This window comes from Megachile rotundata, chromosome 12, assembly GCF_050947335.1.
Source record: "Megachile rotundata isolate GNS110a chromosome 12, iyMegRotu1, whole genome shotgun sequence".
NCBI lineage: Eukaryota > Metazoa > Arthropoda > Insecta > Hymenoptera > Megachilidae > Megachile > Megachile rotundata.
The window spans coordinates 12241041-12263164 of NC_134994.1; the positions used below are offsets into that span (position 1 = coordinate 12241041).

At 31.5% G+C, this 22124-nt stretch overlaps 1 protein-coding gene across 19 annotated transcripts in view; it reads left to right on the top strand.

Moving 5' to 3' along the window:
- LOC100879087 (Inositol 1,4,5,-trisphosphate receptor) overlaps nt 1-22124 on the top strand; it is a 49114-nt gene that overhangs the window by 6537 nt on the left and 20453 nt on the right. For 18 of the 19 annotated variants that reach the window (XM_076537907.1, XM_076537890.1, XM_076537891.1 and 15 more), the window contains exons 2-3: nt 2077-2261; nt 21606-21676. In XM_076537907.1, coding sequence (XP_076394022.1) covers nt 2164-2261; nt 21606-21676 — 169 coding nt within the window. In that variant the 5' untranslated portion in view covers nt 2077-2163. The remainder of the gene's footprint in view (nt 1-2076; nt 2262-21605; nt 21677-22124) is intronic. The other variant, XM_076537906.1, reaches the window with a different exon arrangement.

Below are 22124 nucleotides of genomic sequence, written 5' to 3' on the forward strand. Positions count from 1 at the left end.
ACGATTTTAATAATCCTAAGATCAATAAACGATTTATTTTAATAATTTCTGAGAAGAGAAATTTGTTGAATCTGCCAACTAAAATTATTTAATTGAACTATTAAATTTAATCATGACTAAATTACATCGATAATATCGATATATTCTTATGATAAAATTGGCGATAAAATTTATTGTGATTAAAATTTTATTCTTTCTAAAAAAAAAATGTTATTCTCTCTAATAAAAAATATTCTATGCAGTTGCATTTTGTCGGTGCATCATTCATTTTCCAAGGGCGACTTCCATAAAGCATTACGCGACCTCGAGTATCTTCATATTCTAACGTTTCTGAAACCAAATATTCCTCGCAAAGATTTTAGTACGACCTTTCGTTGCCGCTTCGGAATATCATTTTACAGTTCACATTATGCATGTATAATTCACATTATGCACTTATAATCAATCATAGAGTTCATTCTTTTTCGTCACACATAAATCATGTATGATGACTGGGATTAGTTTGACACCTATGAACGTTCGCGAAGCATTGTAAGCGAATTTCCTGTGCACTTGCATACGTTAATAGCAATAAAACTGTTCGCTGTAGCACACAGACGTATGGAAAATTGTGAGACTCTACGACTGTGATTAAATCATTGTTTCAATCACTTTAACATGAAATTTTGCAAATACAAAAATAAGAATCACAAATTGAAGATTTGTAAAGTGGTTCCTGATAATTTTTATGTTTTATACATGTACTTATACATTTGCTTATTAACATTTCACATGTGTGATTCACTAACATATCACACATGTACTTAAAAAGTATACAACTCATAGATACAATTCATGTGTAATATAATTCATGAAGGTACCTTCTTATAAATACAATCTCATCTACATATCACATATGTGCATCACTAATATATCACACATGTGCTTCACTAACATATCACACATGTACTTAAAAAGTATACAACTCATAGATACAATTCATATGTAATATAATTCATGAAGGTACCTTCTCATAAATACAATTTCATCTAAATATCACATATGTGCATCACTAATATATCACACATGTGATTCACTAACATATCACACATGTACTTAAAAAGTATACAACTCATAGGTACAAGAAATGTATAATACAATTCATGAAGGTACCTTCTTATAAATACAATCTCATCTAAATATCACATATGTGCATTACTAATATATCACACATGTGCTTCACTAACATATCACACATGCACTTAAAAAATATACAACTCATAGATACAATTCATGTGTAATATAATTCATGAAGGTACCTTCTCATAAATACAATCTCATCTAAATATCACACATGTGCATCACTAATATATCACACATGTGCTTCACTGACATATCACACATGTACTTAAAAAGTATACAACTCATAGGTACAAGAAATGTATAATACAATTCATGAAGGTACCTTCTTATAAATACAATCTCATCTAAATATCACATATGTGCATTACTAATATATCACACATGTGCTTCACTAACATATCACACATGTACTCTAAAAGTATACAACTCATGAACAACGTAGCAAATATATGAATCGAGGAATTGAGGATTTTGCAATTTGTACATTTTTACATTCAGAAATGTACAAATCTGGCACTTTAAGAACAAATTTGGCAACTTGGAAATCTAAATTTGAAGACTTGAAAATTAAGAAGTTTGAAAATCTGACGACTTCAAAGTCCAAAAATTAAAAAATCTGACAATTTCAAAGTCCAAAAATTAAAAAATCTGACAATTTCAAAGTCCAAAAATTAAAAAATCTGACGACTTCGAAGTTTAAAAATTAAAAAATCTGACGACTTTAAAAATAATAAAATCAGTCGATTCAAAATTATAAAAATGAAAAGACTCGAAAGTTCGTATATATCTTCCGTTTCCAATCTCAAAATAATCGCACATTATACGCCGCTCAGTTGAGCGTTAACCGGTCCATTGAATCAGATATTCACCCCATGAAAGAAACATCCTCGTTTGCAGGATCACACAATCCGTATTTGTTCCAGCGAACAGTAACGATCGTTTTCTGGCCCGTAGGTGTAGCCATGAATAATTCACTCGGTTAAAAGGCAGAATATCTCCGACTTTGAGGCAGCGAGAGACTCGGAAAACAACAGCGTCAAGATGGGCGAAATCCTCGGCTCTGCGAGTTTCCTTCACCTGGGAGATATCGTCAGCTTATACGCGGAGGGAAGCGTCTCGGGATTTCTTTCAACCCTCGGGTAAGTTGAATATTCATTCTAAGTAATTAGCATGGTGAAGTTAATTCAGGAGCTTTACGTTCGATCAGGATCGATCACGTTCGATCAAGATTGATCACGTTCGATTTTCTCTGAGATCGTTTGGAAAATTTCCTTTACAGTCATAGAATTTTTACGAAGAAGATTTTATCGAACAAGATTATTTCTTGATCACTATTATTTGCACCAGAATTTCTTCTCCAGTAGACGAGATACTTAAGGGTGAAGTCTGGTGACAAATAAATTCTGGACTGATTTTTCCTTTGGCGAAAAATTGATAGTCCTACTTGATACTATTTATCTTATGTTTTGGTGAGGAGAGACAAGCAGATGGTTTCCAAAAATGTGCAAAATGCGACTTTGTAATACTAGCTTCAAGCCAGAAAGAAATATTTTGTCATACTTTGGTCAGAGATATTCTTTAGACCATATTTAAGAGCCTTATAATTTTGCAATTTTGTTTTAAAAACTTTTTAAAAATTGTTTCTATATGTTTTCGTTCCTTGTGAAATTTTAACTACCCTTAAAAAATTCCTGTGTAAATTGTGCACATAGTAAAATAATTGTACACTAGCTCGCAAAGTCTGAGGCTATATTCAGGAACGATTCCTCAGCAGTGACTCATTAACGCAGAATAAATGCATACAAAATAATGCATGTATCGTGCATGTATTCCAGACAGCGTTACAGACAAATCCAAATATTTTTTATCGGAACAATTCTTCCGCAATGACCCAGTGAGATTGGAAGCACAATAAAAGTTCGAATCGCGTGTGGAACGAACATTAGCTGTAGCTGAGACTAGTGGGGGTGTTCCAGAAAATTGTTTGCTCTTTCAGCCCTTAACCGAGTGCGTTCGAGCACCATCAAAAAGAAACCACCATTAAATGATTCTGTTATCAATTATAATGCACCATCAATTATAATTAATATAAATGAAATTTGTTTTACTTCAGAGATGAATGAAGATTTGTGTGACTTTTATATTATTATTTTTTATATGAAACTTTTAAAAATTGTATAAAAGGAAATATGTAGAAAAAGAAACTTTATATAGAAATATTTAAGGTTTACTTAAAAAACTTTATTTAGAGAATGAAATGATTTTTGACCTGCTACGTTATTGATAACATCAAGTCGAAATAGGGGTTGCAGTTTCAGTGTTTATACGCGGCCGCTGTTTGCGAGTCGACCTAATACATGCATCGCTCAAATAACACGGTTAATTAGTTCCGTGTACTCGAAACTAGGTTTTTACTGCAACCAGGTGCTTTTCTACCGAGTTCACCCATTATACCGGGTGGGAATCGTGGGTATAAAATGTCCATTTCTGAAATATTTTCTCATATACATGAAATTGGGAATTTTACCAGTTTGCTCTCGAAGACTACTGACGATGGATAGCAGCTGGAAAATTTTCTAATTAGAAAAATTCCATAAATTTTTGTTCAAACTTTTTCTATTAGCAGATATATTGCTTTACTGTATTCACGTCACACGTAAAATTATAGATTTAGTTACAAAATGTAGATTTTAACTTTGATAGACTCGACTTGGATTTGACTTTAATCCCTTAGCTTACAAGTTCTTCAGCAGATGTGTCAGAACCACCTAATTATAACTGCAAGGTTAAAATAAATAAAGAATGTTGAAATCTTAAGATATATTTTGCATTTAGATCTTTAATTGTAACTGCACTTGGTGTCACACCAATTTAGTTTGGTCAAATTTCATCGGTAACGTGCATCAACCTTGATATTATAGGCCAAAAGGTTAAATTGTGTTAAACATCTCACCCCGTGCAAAGGGTTAAAATATATCACCCCAATTTAAAATACCCACCGACATTAAACGTCTTCCCGCGATCTCGAACCGTTTTATAACATTTTTCTCTGGCTCCTTTAGAATTCGATCTCAAGGGGAATCAAGTCGGTTTCTCATCTGGAACATTTGTTCGGGCTGTTTCCATTTTACGCTCGATAATCCATTTCCCTATTTCCATAATATTCAATTTCGATTGGAAAAGGGAGCAGCCTGTTCGAATAATCTTAATGTTTGGAAGACGTTCGCCATACGTTGCCCTCGAGACGATTAGATATTCAAATCAAACATTGATATCGTTTCCTCTGGTATTTTTCAATACGCTTTCGACGAGCTCTTGGACTCGAGTAGCTGTTCGCTGCATTACATTATTCGAAGGAAATTTTATTGGAACGGGATTCTGTTGCAATCTTTGAGCATATGAAGCAGAAATTAATTTTGTGATTTTTAGTTAGAAAGACACTGATGACATTATTTGAATAAAATTTTATTTCAACGAGATTTTATTAGCGATCTTCAAGTGTGTGATGAACTAGAAATTAATCTTGTGATTTTTAGTTGGAAAGGTACTGTTGATATTGTTTAAATGAAATTTTATTTGAACGAGATTTGATTGAAATCTTCAAGTGTGTGATGAACTAGAAATTAATCTTGTGATTTTTAGTTGGAAAGTTATTGAGGATATTGTTTGAATGAAATTTTATTTGAACGAGATTCAATTGAAATCTTCAAGTGTGTGATGAACTAGAAATTAATCTTGTGATTTTTAGTTGGAAAGTTATTGAGGATATTGTTTGAATGAAATTTTATTTGAACGAGATTCAATTGAAATCTTCAAGTATGTGATGAACTAGAAATTAATCTTGTGATTTTTAATTGGAAAGTTATTAAGGATATTGTTTGAATGAAATTTTATTTGAACGAGATTCAATTGAAATCTTCAAGTATGTGATGAACTAGAAATTAATCTTGTGATTTTTAGTTGGAAAGTTATTGAGGATATTGTTTGAATGAAATTTTATTTGAACGAGATTCAATTGAAATCTTCAAGTGTGTGATGAACTAGAAATTAATCTTGTGATTTTTAGTTGGAAAGTCACTGCATGATATTATTTAAATGAAATTTTATTTGAACGAGATTCAATTGAAATCTTCAAGTATGTGATGAACTAGAAATTAATCTTGTGATTTTTAGTTGGAAAGTCACTGCATAATATTATTCAAATGAAATTTTATTTGAATGAGATTTGATTGCAATCTTTGAATATATGGTGAAATAGAAATTAATTTTATAATTCTTAGTTGGAGAGTCACTGACAATATTATTCAAATTTTACTTTAATTTATTTTGTTGGAGAGTTATTGTGAATCTCACTTACCAAGGTGAGACACAGATATGTCACCTTAACCGAACGGTTAGGTATATGCAACTACTATTCCACCTCCATTACTCCATCACCTGGTCCGATCAGCGAGGGAACTTCACTTGACTCCATCGCTGCCTCAGGAATTTTAATCCTGGTTCCCTTTATTCCACTGAGGTAGAAAAACCCTCTACAGAGTTTAGAGCGTCGTCACAAATGTGGAGATTCAAAGTAAGAACTGGTACAGGCAAAATAAGGGACCATTTATGTACATAATGTCAGTAAGCTCTGCTATTAGCATATCCCAGTAGGTAATCAAATTTTTGCGTTTAAAGAAACGCAGTAATAAAGAACAAATGGATGTACTAGGTCTGTCGTTAGAAAAAGAAGTTAAGAAAGTTTTTGTTTCTGTCTAAAAAGCTTGGTACAGGCAAAGCAAGAAATGTAAAAAGTCGACTACCTATGGACACGTGCTACTAGCTTACTGCTGCAGTGTAAACGGTCCCTAAGAATCGCAAAAATTTGACCACCCTAGCATGTCCTACTAGCTTACTGGTACAGTGTAAAGTTTACTCCGTAAACGGTCCCTAAGAATCGCAAAAATTCAACCACCTTAGCACATGCTATTAGCTTACTGATGTACTGATATAAACGCTCCTTAAGAAACGTAAAAATTTGACCACCCATTGGCCCACGTTACCAACAAACTGGTATAAAATTTATTATAAAGTAAAAAATATGAACGTTGTAAATGGTGTAAACGGTCCTTCACAAAAGAAATCGCAAGCTGTCCATGTCGACCACATCCGTCGAATAAATTTTCTCCCCTTGACGCTAACGTCGCACTTGCTATTCTTTGCTCGGCTGTTGTATTATCCGCGCGCTGATGACTTTGGCTAACACAAAGATAGGATGTCGATACGAGGCGGGTAATAAGGCGATCTCTTTGTAATCAGGCTCGTCTATCGTGTACTCGAGTGCGCATACTTTTCAAAGGGTATCTGCTATTGACGTTAATGTGTATATCTTTAAAGGCATTATCGGGGAAAAGCATCGCGGAGCGAAATAATCTATCATTACACAGAAACGTTCCTTCCGTATATTGAGATCTTGTGGTTGATGATTTTGATGGTGAGTGGAGTTATGATGGAAAACGGTATTTTTGGTGGAAGTTTTTTTTAGGCTGTTTTGGGGAGGTTTGGGTATTGTTTTGGGGGTTGGAAGTTTGGGAATGAAACTTTTAAAGTTTGAGGAATTTGAGAAATTTGAGAAACTTGGGATATTTGAGGAATTTGAAAAATTTAAGGAATTTGAGAAATTTGAAAAATTTGAGGAATTTGAAAAATTTAAGGAATTTGAGATATTTAAGAAATTTAGAAAATTTGAGGAATTTGGAGAATTTGGAAATTTGAGAATTTTTGAAAGTTTAAGAAAGTGTAAATATAGAAATTTGGGATTCTGTGAATTTCGAAATTTGAAAAAGTGTAAATTTGAAAAATCTAGAAATCTAAAAAGATTAAATATCTAATAATTTCTAAATTTCCAATTTTGTTGAAATTCTGCCACACCGAAGACAACATAAAAGCTAAGAAAGTTGAGAACCACTTCAGGGATGCGAGTTCGTATTTTCCTCGTAGAGCAGGAGGAAAGTAGTGAAATCGAAGACAGGATAAAAATCAGAAAGAGAGGAAAACGACGTAACCTGACTTTTGAGAAATTGCGTATCGTTTCGTAACTTGGTGCAGGTTGCTTCTCATATGTAGAATTTAGTAAACAGATATATAAAATATACACGTATATCTTTTCTTATCTAAATTCAATCCACATCTCTTAATTTTAAATTAATTATTAATCACTTTCTAAAAAACGTTGACTCTAAACTCTTGATACATTACCTTAACTACCAATGCCACGATAATAAAAAGATTAAATTAAAAATTAAAATTCAAATTAGGCCACCTTATTTAAAAGTCAAAAAAGGACCAAACATTTTCCCCGCGTTTTATTAAATTCTTAATAAATGCGCGGTTTAATTAATTAAAATTGAAGCTCGGAATACTTCTGCGGGAAAAAGAAACAGATTTTTGTCTGTGTGCTTTAGACGTTCTTATTCGAGGGGAGCTCAGATGCAGGTGATTATGGCACGCTCCTCGACTGCTTAAAAAATGGGTCAGGTAGGAGCTCTTTGCCCACTTCAGTGGCATTTGACGGTGCTTGTCTTAAACAAGATTCAGACAATCGAATGTACGTTCTGTTCGTGCTATTGGTATTATCTCTCTTTGTGGCATTAGCAAAAAGATAAAGCACTTCAAGTGAAACAACGAAGACAAATTATGCATATGCACGACTTGTGACGGTGACACGCGGTTGTGAAACATTCTGAGACGTATCCTTTACGTTTTAAAATCTGTTTAGTTTCAATTTTTCTTTTGTCCACTTTGGAATTACTCTTAAAATCATTATTTCAGATTATGAAAATATTCGAACAGCAACAGCAAAAGTAACAGCAACAACAACAGCAACAATAGTAACATCAACAGCAACAATAACAACAGCAACAGTAGTAACATCAACAGTAACAACAAGAGCAACAATAGTAACATCAACAGCAACAGTAGTAACATCAACAGTAACAATAACAGCAACAATAGTAACATCAACAGCAACAATAACAACAGCAACAATAGTAACATCAACAGTAACAACAACAGCAACAATAGTAACATCAACAGCAACAATAACAACAGCAACAATAGCATCGTCAACAGTAACAACAACAGCAACAATAGTAACATCAACAGCAACAATAACAACAGCAACAATAGCATCATCAACAGTAACAACAACAGTAGCAATAGTAACATCAATAGCAACAATAACAACAGTAACAACAACAATAACAACAGCAACAACAATGGCAAAAAGCAACAATATCAACAACAACAGCAACAACAATGAAACAAAGCAACAATAACAACAACAATAGCAACGACAATATCAACTGTTGCAATGACACTAGCAACAGTAATAATTACAGCAATAATATTAACAACAGTACTAACAATAACAACAATAATAGCAACGTCAGTAAGAATAGTTATATTAACAACAGTAGTAACGATACCAACAATAGCAACAACAGCAGCAGCAGCAACAACAGCAAAAATAGCAACAACAGTAGCAGCAACAACAGCAAAAATAGCAACAACAGCAGCAGCAACAATAGCAAAAATAGCAACAACAACAACAATAACAACAGCAGCAACAATAACAACAGCAGCAGCAATAACAACAGTAGCAATAATGATAGTATTAACAATAACAGCAATAGTAACATCAGCAGCAACAACAATACCATCAGCAATATCAGCAACAGCAACAATAGCAACAAGAGCTGAAGTGATTCACATATACCATTCCGTTAATAATATTTTTATACACATGATGTATAAACATAGTTGCAATTAATTATAAAGAAATAGTAATCTTAAAAGAATTCAGAAAATGTAACCAAGAATGTATTAAGATTGATACGTGGCACTAGTGGAAGTACCTTGAAGTACAAATGGTTACTATTCGATACATCGTATCCTTTCGCAAAGTTTATCAGCACTCCTGGTTTCCTTAAGGAATCGAACCTTTGGAAGCACAGAGAATCACATTGTGACTTGCGGTTAGACCAATGCTGGCATACGTAGATAGTGGCAAGATATAATTTGTGCCGGTACCAGCTCGTCAAACTAAATCTCCGGCCCGTTGAATGGAGTATGCCTACTAATTCCTGTTCTCCGCCAGCATCCCGATTGCACAGGCACTTGTCATTCTCCATAATAGTGTACTCGATGCACCAGCTCGATGCTGTGGCTGAAAGGGATGTAATTAATGTTTCGAACGATAGCGTTTCAAACATCGATCACGCGAAAATTCAACGTGTATCGAAAGTCCGCGTGAAATTTATGTATCGCGTTCCGTCTTGATTAATTATTTCCTGATTGCCGATATTCTAGCTTTCTTTGGGGAAATTTGGTGATATAGAAATTTGATGGCGTGGATATTTGTTGTGATAGAAATTTGATAACGTAGAAATTTGGTAAAATAGGAATTTGGTAATGTAGAAGTTTGATAAAATAGAAATTTGGTAATGTAGAAATTTGGTAATGTAGAAATTTGATAAAATAGAAATTTGGTAATGTAGAAATTTGATGGCGTGGATATTTGCTGAGATAGAAATTTGATAACGTAGAAATTTGGTAAAATAGAAATTTGGTAATGTAGAAGTTTGATAAAATAGAAATTTGGTAATGTAGAAGTTTGATAAAATAGAAATTTGGTAATGTAGAAATTTGATAAAATAGAAATTTGGTAATGTAGAAATTTGGTAATGTAGAAATTTGATAAAATAGAAATTTGGTAATGTAGAAATTCAGTAATGAAACAACAGAAAGACCTGGTAATATAAAATGTGAAAAACAAAAAAATTCACAAATTTTTCTATTATAAGGTGACGAGTTTTGATTAATTAGCGATTAGTTTCATAAGAAGTTTGCACACCTCATCAACTTTTTGTCGATTGATAGTAATCGTTATCAGTGATTTGAAAATGTATCGATTTAACGCAATATCGATGTTCAATGACTGGATAATCGCGTTGATCGTCGATTGTATCGTCTCGAGTTGTTCCAAAGCGTATCATGCGATCGTTGCACGACTGTTTTGCGTCAATGCTTAATTAACGAGATTAGATTGGCAACGATAAGCGGGCATCATAAACCGCCTCATTTACGGATTGAATCTTACAGCTGAAAAATTCGATCTGTTAATGGGTTCCAGTTTTGTTTTTCCTCGACGCGCGCACGTTAACAATTAAACGATCGCCGATAAAGTTATTAATAAAATTATCGAGGGCGTGGGACAGTGATTTATTGATCAGCACAGGAAGCGCGCGATGCACGATGCAATAAGCTGCATTAGGATGCGTGTGCATTTCAATATCTCGGTATCTAGCGATTGTTCTTGATCACAATACCATTCCTTGATATCGATTCTTATTGTTCTGCACATTCATCAAAACAGAAGGATATTATTCTAATATCGGAGCTGGGACATTAGACTCTAAATTTAGAGATCGGAGAAAGTATACTGTATTGACTTTACCCTGTTCCGCCCTATTTCTATCATCATTCATTCTATAGGGGTTTGCAAGATGCTTCGAGCTTCCTGTCGTGTGTAGAGTATTTTTTAGTTAGCACACGTTGATTATTCTTTTTGTTATCTTTTAGTTATATAAGTAATTTGTGGAGTAGTGTTTGCTAGATGTGGACTGCTCAATATGTTGATATATGAACTAGTCGTTCAGTGGTAGTCAGTCACATGAATTGTCTGGTTATGTACTACTCAGTATCCACTTATTATAATATTTGGACTAATTCAAGCTGTTACAAATAAACTCACACTTTGTCATCATAAGCCCTTAATTTTCTTTGTGTTAAATTTTAGACTAATGTGTAGTCAGTATGTAGAGATCACACATGTAACCTGTTCAGAATTGGTATCACACTACATGCACAACTCTGTATCCACATATCATAGCATTTGAACTAGACATTATGTAGCTGTCACAAATAAATTACTCATGCCTTGTCATCATAATAAATCCTCAATTTTCTTTGTGTTCAAAGTTTAGACTAATGTGTAGTCAGTATGTAGAGATCACACATGTAACCTGTTCAGAATTGGTATCACACTACATGCACAACTCTGTATCCACATATCATAGCATTTGAACTAGACATTATGTAGCTGTCACAAATAAATTACTCATACCTTGTCATCATAATAAATCCTCAATTTTCTTTGTGTTAAATTTTAGACTAATGTGTAGTCAGTATGTAGAGATCACACATGTAACCTGTTCAGAATTGGTATCATCCTACATGTACAACTCTGTGTCCACTTATCATAGCATTTAGAGTAAACATTAAATAAAGTCCTTAAACCTCATACTACTCTTTAAACTTCATATCAACTGTCTTTGTAATTAAATGTTTGGTCCACACAGTACACCTATCATAGCACCTGTACTTAGACAGCAAACTATCATAATACACGAACAATTCCCTACAATAACATTCAGCATTTGGGTAATTTAGACGATAATTGGATTCAAGCTGTCATAAATAGGCTACATAATTATAGCAACATATAACCGCATCGTTAACCTTCCTCGAGCTTAAATTTTGGACCAGTATGCATTTCGACTCTCACACATATACATGACACATTGATTTGATATCACTGCACGCACACGTTGCGTCGTCGGTCTCGAAGGCGTTAATATTAACCGCAGCTGCAATAAACGGGCTAACGTAATCATAGGCTACGTTCTATAGTACACGAACGACTATAGTGGACACGACGTCATCCCATCGGTGGCAACGGTATCGGCTTTTGTGTTGTGGCCGTTTCTCCGGTTATGTGCGACCGTGTGTTATATAGGTTCCGCGAAAATGCATCGTGTGCATCTCTCATGTCCGCTGACCCGACAGCTTCGATTCTTACGGCTCGATGCAGTTGTGATCAACCATTATACGAGGGATATTAAAACTGCTCTCGCAAGTCGAGTATCGGCTCTCGTTCGATATTTGTCGATGCACTGGGTACTGTTGAACACTGGATCATTCGTATTTGTCGGGTTGCAGCGGGACAGCAAACTTTACGTTTTGGGCAAAGTATTTTTGTCGTGTCAAGGTTTATAAAGGATTGTGTAAACACTTTGATATTTATTATTATTTAATATTTTTTAGCAAAATTGTATTATCAAGATTGTATAAAGACTTTGATATTTATTATTATTTAATATTTTTTAGCAAAATTGTATTATCAAGATTGTATAAACAATTTGATATTTTTTATTATTTAATATTTTTTAGCAAAATTGTATTATCAAGATTGTATAAACACTTTGATATTTTTTATTATTTAATATTTTTTTGTCAAAATTGTATTATCAAGATTGTATAAACACTTTGATATTTTTTATTATTTAATATTTTTTTGTCAAAATTGTATTATCAAGATTGTATAAACACTTTGATATTTTTTATTATTTAATATTTTTTAGCAAAATTGTATTATCAAGATTGTATAAACACTTTGATGTTTTTTATATAAAAATTTAGAAAGAAACATTTCTCTGGTATTTCTTCATGTACAAATTTAGATAGAAACATTTCTTGTTCCTCGAACAAAACAATTTCTTATTTCCTCAAGCATTTCATGTTTGTTTGTATAAAAATTTAGAAAGAAAAATTTTGATATTTCTTCATATAAAAATAAAAAAAAAAAATTTCTTTGATATAATGAATTAGAAAAAAATATCTTTTCTATTTAAAAATTTAAAAAGGAATATTTGTGTGATTTTTTTATGACATAGTGTAGGAAGAAATATTTGATATTATTTTAACATAAAAATCTAGTAAAAAGATATTTTATAGAATATTAGTATTCTGTATGCAATATATTCAGAGAAGCTTAAGCTGGTCACGAGTACCGTAATACTTGATATCACCACGTGGTGAGGATTTAATCCTTATCTGAATGCAATGCGAATAGATAATCAGAACTGTTTGCAATATATGATTATTAATACGGGACACTGATAAAGGTATGATTAATTTCTGGGGTAGATTTCGCATAATCTTTGATGTATGCGAAATTGCATTGTATCCAAAATGAATTAGGTTTGTGAGTCCAGTGGACCCCTCCACTTATTTCGCTGATATGATTATAACTTACTATTTTATTATCGCACTGTTACTTACTATTATATTTTACCATAATTTACTTTATACTAGTACATTATATCTATTATACCTCATCATATCGTAATAGTTTCAGTACCATAAACATCTGGTAAGTCGATAGTAACCAAAGTGAATCCCCATATGATCCACATGCAGTAACAGTCCATATGAAATTTTACTATGTTGTCTAATTCAACAGCACATAAAAGCTCATACGAGATTCCACTATGTTTTGTATACTACGTTTTGTACTACGTCTTGTTTCGCTTTTACGCGTTTCTGAATAATTTCTCTTCGTGAGCCAACATTCTGAGGGTTAATCATGCTAAATGCGCAACGCGTCTGGATTCCAGTGATCTGCTGGAAATCCTGCGTAAAGCTCTAATGTAAATTAGAGTTTCAACTGGGCTTCTGCTAGGTAGTTCTGCTGGGTGATGAGTCACCTGCAGAGATTGTTGTCAGGTGTGATATCTCTAGATATTCACTAGATTTTTCCTTGGGTCCACGTCTTCTTATACATCAAATTTATGACTTAAATATTTCATGCATTTCATTTAGGTCTTCAAATTTTCTTTTGCTTAATAATCATTTTTATTGTGTGTACTAAATATTGCTACTGTAGTATAAATATTGCTAATGCATAATTATTGCTGCTATAGTGTAAACATTGCTAATATAGTACTTTATTATTCATAATAAATATTGCAACCAATCCTTGTTTCTTAGTGAACCTAAGACCCAGGTAAAAACCTAGACTGAAATTTAAAGAGAATTTAAGAAGAATCTGTGTAAAAGCTAAAAAGTACGTAAACATAATTGAAGGAGAAAACCGCAGAAAGAATCTAACTGACCCAGAATAAATCTAATTATAAAAGTATACTATTACCCTGTACATTTGACTCTGTACATTTTATATCACATATAGGAAAAGCCGTTTATACAATCCAGTATTTGAACTGCAAGTTTGCACAGACTTTGAGGATCGCTAGCAATCGATAAAGAGAGTTCCGTCCTCAAAACTAAAATTCTTTGTGTACGAATTAGTTTTATCAAACGGATATCTCTCGTGCTTCCGTTTCAATATTGATTTTACTTTTACCCTCCGTAAATTTCCATGATCACATCTCACGGAATCCTGTAAATTGTTAATCAATTTGATGTTGTTCTTCGGAGGAGATGTATCTGCTAATCAACAGTGATTAATGGTCAGCCGCGTTGCACGTTTCTGGCGCACTCAGTCACGCGAAAGCTCGATGAAACTCCTGGACGAGAATTTATGATCTGGAAAACTATTTGCTCCTTAATTAACGATTCTCGAAACACGCTAACGATAAGTGTGATGCGATATATCGCACCGGATAATTTGTATGTTGAGAGATTTCAGATTTTGAGTGCAGTTGCCAGATTATCGAATTTAATGTATTTAGATTATTTTTAATTTGGTATATTTTCAAATTTCTAATTTTGCAAATTTTCAAATTCTCTAATTCCAAATTTCTCAAATTCCATAATTCTCAAATTCCAAATTTCTCAAATTCCAAAATTCTCAAATTCCAAAACTCTCAAATTCCAAAATTCTCAAATTCCAAATTTCTCAAATTCCAAAACTCTCAAATTCCAAAACTCTCAAATTTCAAAACTCTCAAATTCCAAAACTCTCAAATTCCAAAATTCTCAAATTCCAAATTTCTCAAATTCCAAATTTCTCAAATTCCAAATTTCTCAAATTCCAAATTTCTCAAATTCCAAATTTCTCAAATCCCAAAATTCTCAAATTCCAAAATTCTAAAATTCCAAATTTCCCAAATTCCAAAACTCTCAAATTCCAAATTTCTCAAATTCCAAAACTCTCAAATTCCAAAACTCTCAAATTCCAAATTTCTCAAATTCCAAAACTCTCAAATTCCAAAACTCTCAAATTCCAAATTTCTCAAATTCCAAAACTCTCAAATTCCAAAATTCTCAAATTCCAAATTTCTCAAATTCCAAAACTCTCAAATTCCAAATTTCTCAAATTCCAAATTTCTCAAATTCCAAAATTCTCAAATTCCAAATTTCTCAAATTCCAAAACTCTCAAATTCCCAAATTCCTAAATCCCCAAATTCTCAAATTCCCAAATTTAAAAATTTCCACCTTCCCCAATTCCCTAAAATAATTCCCAAATTATTTTCCCTACAAACAATTAAATATTCAAATCGTATCACCAGATTATTCACAACACAGCTTCATATCTATCAGCTCTATTATCTCACACGATAATTAAAATCTCCCAATTAAAATTCATAATATTAATTTATGTTCACACCCCCAGTCGTCCCAATTAACTAAAATTCATTAAAATTTGCGTCGTTGACAGCATAAAACTGCAACCAGATACAAACAATATTTTCATCGTGGTTGATGGACAAGTAACTTGTATGACTACATTTTGCGGAATGTATTAGCCTTCAGGGTAGTTAAAGGAGCTTACGTTTGCGTTACGGATGAGAAGCCTAAATGCAATCTCGTTAGTGAACTTTGTATTCTATTAGTGACCAACAACAAGCGATGGTTGGTACTTACGGATAGTTGGTTTTGAAGGAGTGTAATTGACCATACTATCGAAAATCTCTTTGTATCCAATTACCATTGACAATTTTTATAAAAGTTATTCCATATTTAACATAATTTTTTTTCATTTCTTAATTTCTCTTCATTTGTTAAATATTATGAAAGTTATGGTTTCTGAAAGTTATTCTTTTTAAGTTATTTCTTTTGTATTTAATTGTTGATAATTTTTAGAATTGTTCTATTTTTATTGCGTATTATGATTTGTTGTGAGTTTAGAGTGAAACTTTCTGATTTTTAAGGGTAACTTTTTCTTGTTTCATTAATATTGGCAATTTTTAAGAAGGTTCTGTTTTTATTGTGTATATTAGATTTGTAAATTTTTTGTGGAATATTTTGGGGTTACTCGAGGTAGTTCTTTTTATTTTTAATTATTGTCGACAATTTTTAGAATTGTCTTACTTTTATTGTACATTTTTATCTGTGAATTTGTCGCCGAAAAATAATCTGTTGTTTCTGAAGGGTAACTTTTTCTATCTCCAATTTCCATCAATAATTTTTAGAGCATTGTTTCATTTTTATTTTGATCTGTGAATTGTTCCTGCAATATTCTGGCGTTGATAGTACATAACTTTCTCTCTCCATTTACTATTGACAATTTTTAGCGTACATTTTGATGTGTGAATTTTTCGCGAAATATTCTGACGTTTCTGGAGATGAAATTCCATCCCGAATTGCTGTTGACAATTTTTAGTAAAATTGTTTCATTTTTATTTGGTATTTTAATTTGTCAATTTCTCGTGTAATATTCCTACCTTTCTAAATATAGAAAAATATCTTCAACATCATTTTTACACAAATTGTTTCATTTTTCTTTGATAGATTTTCATCTATGAATTTTTTCATGAAATATTCTGATATTTTTAAAAATTATTTTTCGTCTTTATATTGTTTACAATGTTTGCATAAATTATTCCATTTTTAGATATATTTTGACCTATGAATTTCCTGATAAATATTGCGTTGTTTCAAAAAAATATTCTCATCTCAATTTTTATAAAAAATTGTTTTACTTTTATTACATATTTCAATCTATGAATTTTCTCTAAAAAGTTCCATTTTCTTCTGTCTCCAATTTACTGTTCACAATTTTCAAAAAAATTGTTCCATTTTTACAAATATTATATAAAATATTTTAATCTATGAATTTCTCATGAAAAACGACGTTACTGAAAATAACTCCATCTCCAATTATTACCACCAATTTTTAAGAAATTCATTTCATTTTTATCGTATGTTTCGATTCGTGAATATCTCATGAAATATTCTGTCGTATCTGAGCGTCGTTAAGGCAAGATTTCCACGATCAATATGTAGCTTCATTTCCGTCGGGGTTGTAAACCCGCTTTTGCCATCGATTCTATTTTGCATCGTTTCGTTGAACCTATTGTTCGGTATTCATGTTTTCTCTGGTAGAAAATATTTCGTACTAGCAGAAAAGTATGTTTGAGCAGAACGATGAATAAATAAATGATCGCATTTCAATCCCTCTTTCCATTCAGCTTCTACTTATTCGGAGTTTCAATCAAATTCGATATTTCGTTTGAATTTATTCGTGCATTAATATTGATATACTAATATTAAATGTGTCCTCATTAATTGCGTACGATAATAATTTTGCTATTTAACATATTTGTTTGGTACAAATTCAATTTTTTAATCGTGTTATATTTTTATATTTCAATATTTCTATACGTTATTTATTCATATGTTAGTATCTACATGTGTTATTTTTTTCATATGTTAGTATCTGCTAGTTTTTGATATGTTAGAATCTACTCTATTGACTTTTCACGTGTTAGAATTTACATGCGTTATTTTCTCATATGTCAATATTTTCACGCGTTGTTTTCTCATATGTGAGTATCCTGTGCGTGTTTTTTTTTTCATATGTTACCATATCCATGCATTGTTTTTATATGTTCGTATCTCCACATATTGTATTTTCATATGTTAGCATTTCTACATGATGTTTATTCATATGTTCGTATCTCCATATGTGGTATTTTCATATGTGAGTTTTTCCACACGTTGTATTTTCACATGTAATATCTACATACTTTATTTTTTCATATGTTAGTATCTATCTGCTTTAGTTTTTCATATGTGATTATTTCCATATGTTTTATTTTCATATGTTAATATTTACATATGTTACTTCACATGTGTTACTACCTTCATATGTTGTACTTTAATATATTAGTATCATTATGCATTGTATTTTCATGTGTTAGATTCTCCACATATTGTATGTTCACATGTAGTATCTCCACATATTATATTTTCATATGTTAGTATCCACATATGTTATTTTTCATATGTGACTATTCCCATATGTTATGATTTCATACATTAGTATCTACACACATTATTTATTAATATATTAATATCTCCACATATTCCTTTCATATCTTAGTATCTACATATGCGTTTTCTCATATGTGAGTATCGTATTATATTTTCACGTAAAGCTTCGCGTTACGTCATCGTTCTATCGTAAATCTACCGAGATCATCTAAAGATTGAAAGGTAGACTTTTCCTGTCTCAGTATATTGCTGGCCATAAAATATGATGCGTTTCTATATTTCCTCATTTTATAGCGATGTTGAATGTCATAGCACATGTATGCACATGTGTTTGCAAATTTCTAATAAATATTAATTTACATATTACATATTCAACTTCTTCTTCCATTATTTTATAAACCAGTAAATTTTCTAAATATCAATTTTCTATAAATACTAATTATAAATTATTACCAAATACTTCATTACTAAAAATTAGAAGTGCTCGTATATTTCATAGATCACTTTTCAGTAATTTGCAAGTTTTCACTATATTAAAAAGTATACTACTTTTTCTTCTTCAACAATATTTTAATAAATCTACAGGAATATTATGCCAAGTACGTTCCACAAGATTAATCTTGGAAAGTTTGCATAGAGTGAATAATTTCAGTTTAAGAGCTTTAATTAGAATATCAAATTTATTGTTCTTTCACCATCATCGTACATCACGCTTCCGTTGAAATTGAAAGCAAACTCTAACAACTTTAAAACACGCCGCCATTGTAGATCTTCGTTTGTGCCACAGAAGTTGATCCTACAGAAAAAGAGCCACTACATTCCAATTTATTACGTTCAAAGTGAACGAAATACTATTTCACTTGAAACTGTTATCTCGTGGAAGATCCAATGTTTCCAGATCTCAACTACTCTTATATCTTTTTAACGAATCGTATTTAGTTACAGGGGAAAAACAACCTGAAGTGCTCGACAAATATCGAAATGAAACAGATATCAATTTCATGTTTCAACTTCGAAATTGTAAACGTAGTGCTTTTTTTAAAAATCGATCAAATGCACTTGGGTCAGCTTCAATGGTGCGGAATTTTATCAAATTTATTTTGTAAATTTAATCAAATTTATTATCGAATCAAGTTTTATAGGTGAAGTGCAAAATTGTTAAAATTCATGCTTGAATGATATAACTGCAAAAGAGTAATACATATATTGTACATATATTTACAAATTCATACAGTGTAATATATGTGCCATACATGTATTATAGAGCATCACATATGAACAGGTGAAAAGAATCATTGTCATAATACACATTGATGCTTGAACAATATAGTAACTGCAAAATAGTAATACATATATTGTACATATATTTACAAATTCATACATTGTCACATATGTACCATACATGTATTATAGAGCATCACATATGAACAGGTGAAATGAATCATTGTTATAATACACATTGATGCTTGAACAATATAGTAACTGCAAAATAGTAATATATATATGGTACATATATTTACAAATATATACATCGTCACATATGTACCATACATGTATTATAGAGCATCACATATGAACAGGTGAAAAGAATCATTATTATAATATACATTGATGTTTGAACAATATAGTAACTGCAAAATAGTAATACATATATAGTACATATATTTACAAATATATACATTGTCACATATGTACCATACATGTATTACAGAGCATCACATATGAATAGCTGAAATGAATCATTGTTATAATACACATTGATGCTTGAACAATATAGTAACTGCAAAATAGTAATACATATATAGTACATATATTTACAAATACATACAGTGTAACATATGTGCCATACATGTATTACAGAGCATCACATATGAACAGGTGAAATGAATCATTCTTATAATACATATTGATGCTTGAACAATATAGTAACTGCAAAATAGTAATACATATATAGTACATATATTTACAAATTCATACATTGTCACATATGTACCATACATGTATTACAGAGCATCACATACGAATAGCTGAAATGAATCATTGTCACAATACACATTGTTACTTAAAAATTGTAATATACATATATCTATTTACACATACATGCATTTACATATATATGTACACACGTCATAACACACATCGTAACATATGTACATATACACACGTGTATATATTACAATTTTTATGATGAGGCATAAAGTTCGTACGCGATGAATATTGCATAAAATTTTATAACTGATAAAACATGCAATTCCCTTTTAAATAACGCAGGATTAAATGATAATTTCAATGACTCATTAATGATCTGGCTTTTGTGTTGCTTTGTCGAATGACAGTGTGCGACGAGTATGCGCCGTATCGAAAAGGTTAAAGCTCCTGGGCAAGACTTGGCCTGCCCCAATATCGATCTACACGTTGCTCTCGTTTCATCTGGACCACTCTTATCCTACCACTATTTCCGGAACTGTATTGTCAATTATTAATTTACTTTTCCAACCACGAAGGTCACATTGTGCATAATTTCTTAACCCGTGCAATACTTACCGCGTTTGGAACTTGGTACGTCATTAATGACGTACCTTGGGATTTAATTAATTTTATTGAATTGAATGTAATTTCATTTTCGTTTCTGGTAAACAGTTTTTATTGTGTTCTATTGGGTTATCTGTTATTTGTATACCTTCGTATGTTGTGATATATTGTTTGTAATATTTGTGTTTAAAAATTGTTTTTTATGCTTTAAAATATTTTTAGATAGAACGAGAATGTAATAGTGTTACCATAATGTAATAGCTTCCACTTTTTTATTTATTTATTCTTTCACTTTTCCACTTGGTTAATTCATATGTGGACTCATATGTAGATTCATATGTGGAATTTCTACTTATGTGGAAATTCATATGTAGATTTATATGTGGAATGTCTACTTATGCGGATTCACGTGTGGAAGGTTTACTTGTGTAGAAATTCATATGTAGATTCATATATGGAATTTTTATTTATATGTATAGAAATTCATACGTGGTTTCATATGTGGAATTTTTACTTATATGTAAAGAAATTCACACATGGTTTCATATGTGGAATTTTTCCTTATGTCAAAATTCATACGTAGATTCATACGTAAAATATCAATTTATGTAGAAACACATATGTGGAATTTTTCCTTATATCAAAATTCATACGTAAATTCACATATGGAATTTCTATTTATGGAAATTCATACGTAGATCCACACATGAAATGTCTACTCACATAGAAATCCATACATCCATCAAAAATAGCACTCGACGTGTTAAACAAATATCGAAACACGTCTAACAAAATTCAGTGACATACGAGTGAAATAATAGTTATTATTAACTTCAAGCACAAAGTTAGTTAATAACAAGCATTTAATTTTGTCATTTTAATCGTGTTTCAGATTAGTCGACGACAGATGCGTAGTATGTCCCGAAGCGGGAGACTTATCAAATCCACCGAAGAAGTTCAGAGGTAAGTAATAATAGTTAATACGATATAACGTTTCACTAAATACATTATCGATAGGCAAAGCTTTCATACCAACTTTGCACAATCAATTACAAAAGTAGTGTGACTAATATACTGTTTTGCATAAATGCGTTTATACAAAATTATGTATAAATACTGTTGTACAACGTTACATACAAAAATTGTATACACACGAACATATGTGATAAATTTTAATCGGAGATACATGTAAGATAAATTTCACATTGCGGTACATATAAAATAAATTTCAATCTGAGGTATATACAAGATAAATTTCAATCTGAGGTACATATAAGATAAATTTTAATCTGAGGTACATGTAAGATAAATTTCACTTTGAGGTACATATAAAATAAATTTCAATATGAAGTACATATGATACGTGTCTTCCTAAAACACATATGAAACACATGACAATCTGAGATACATA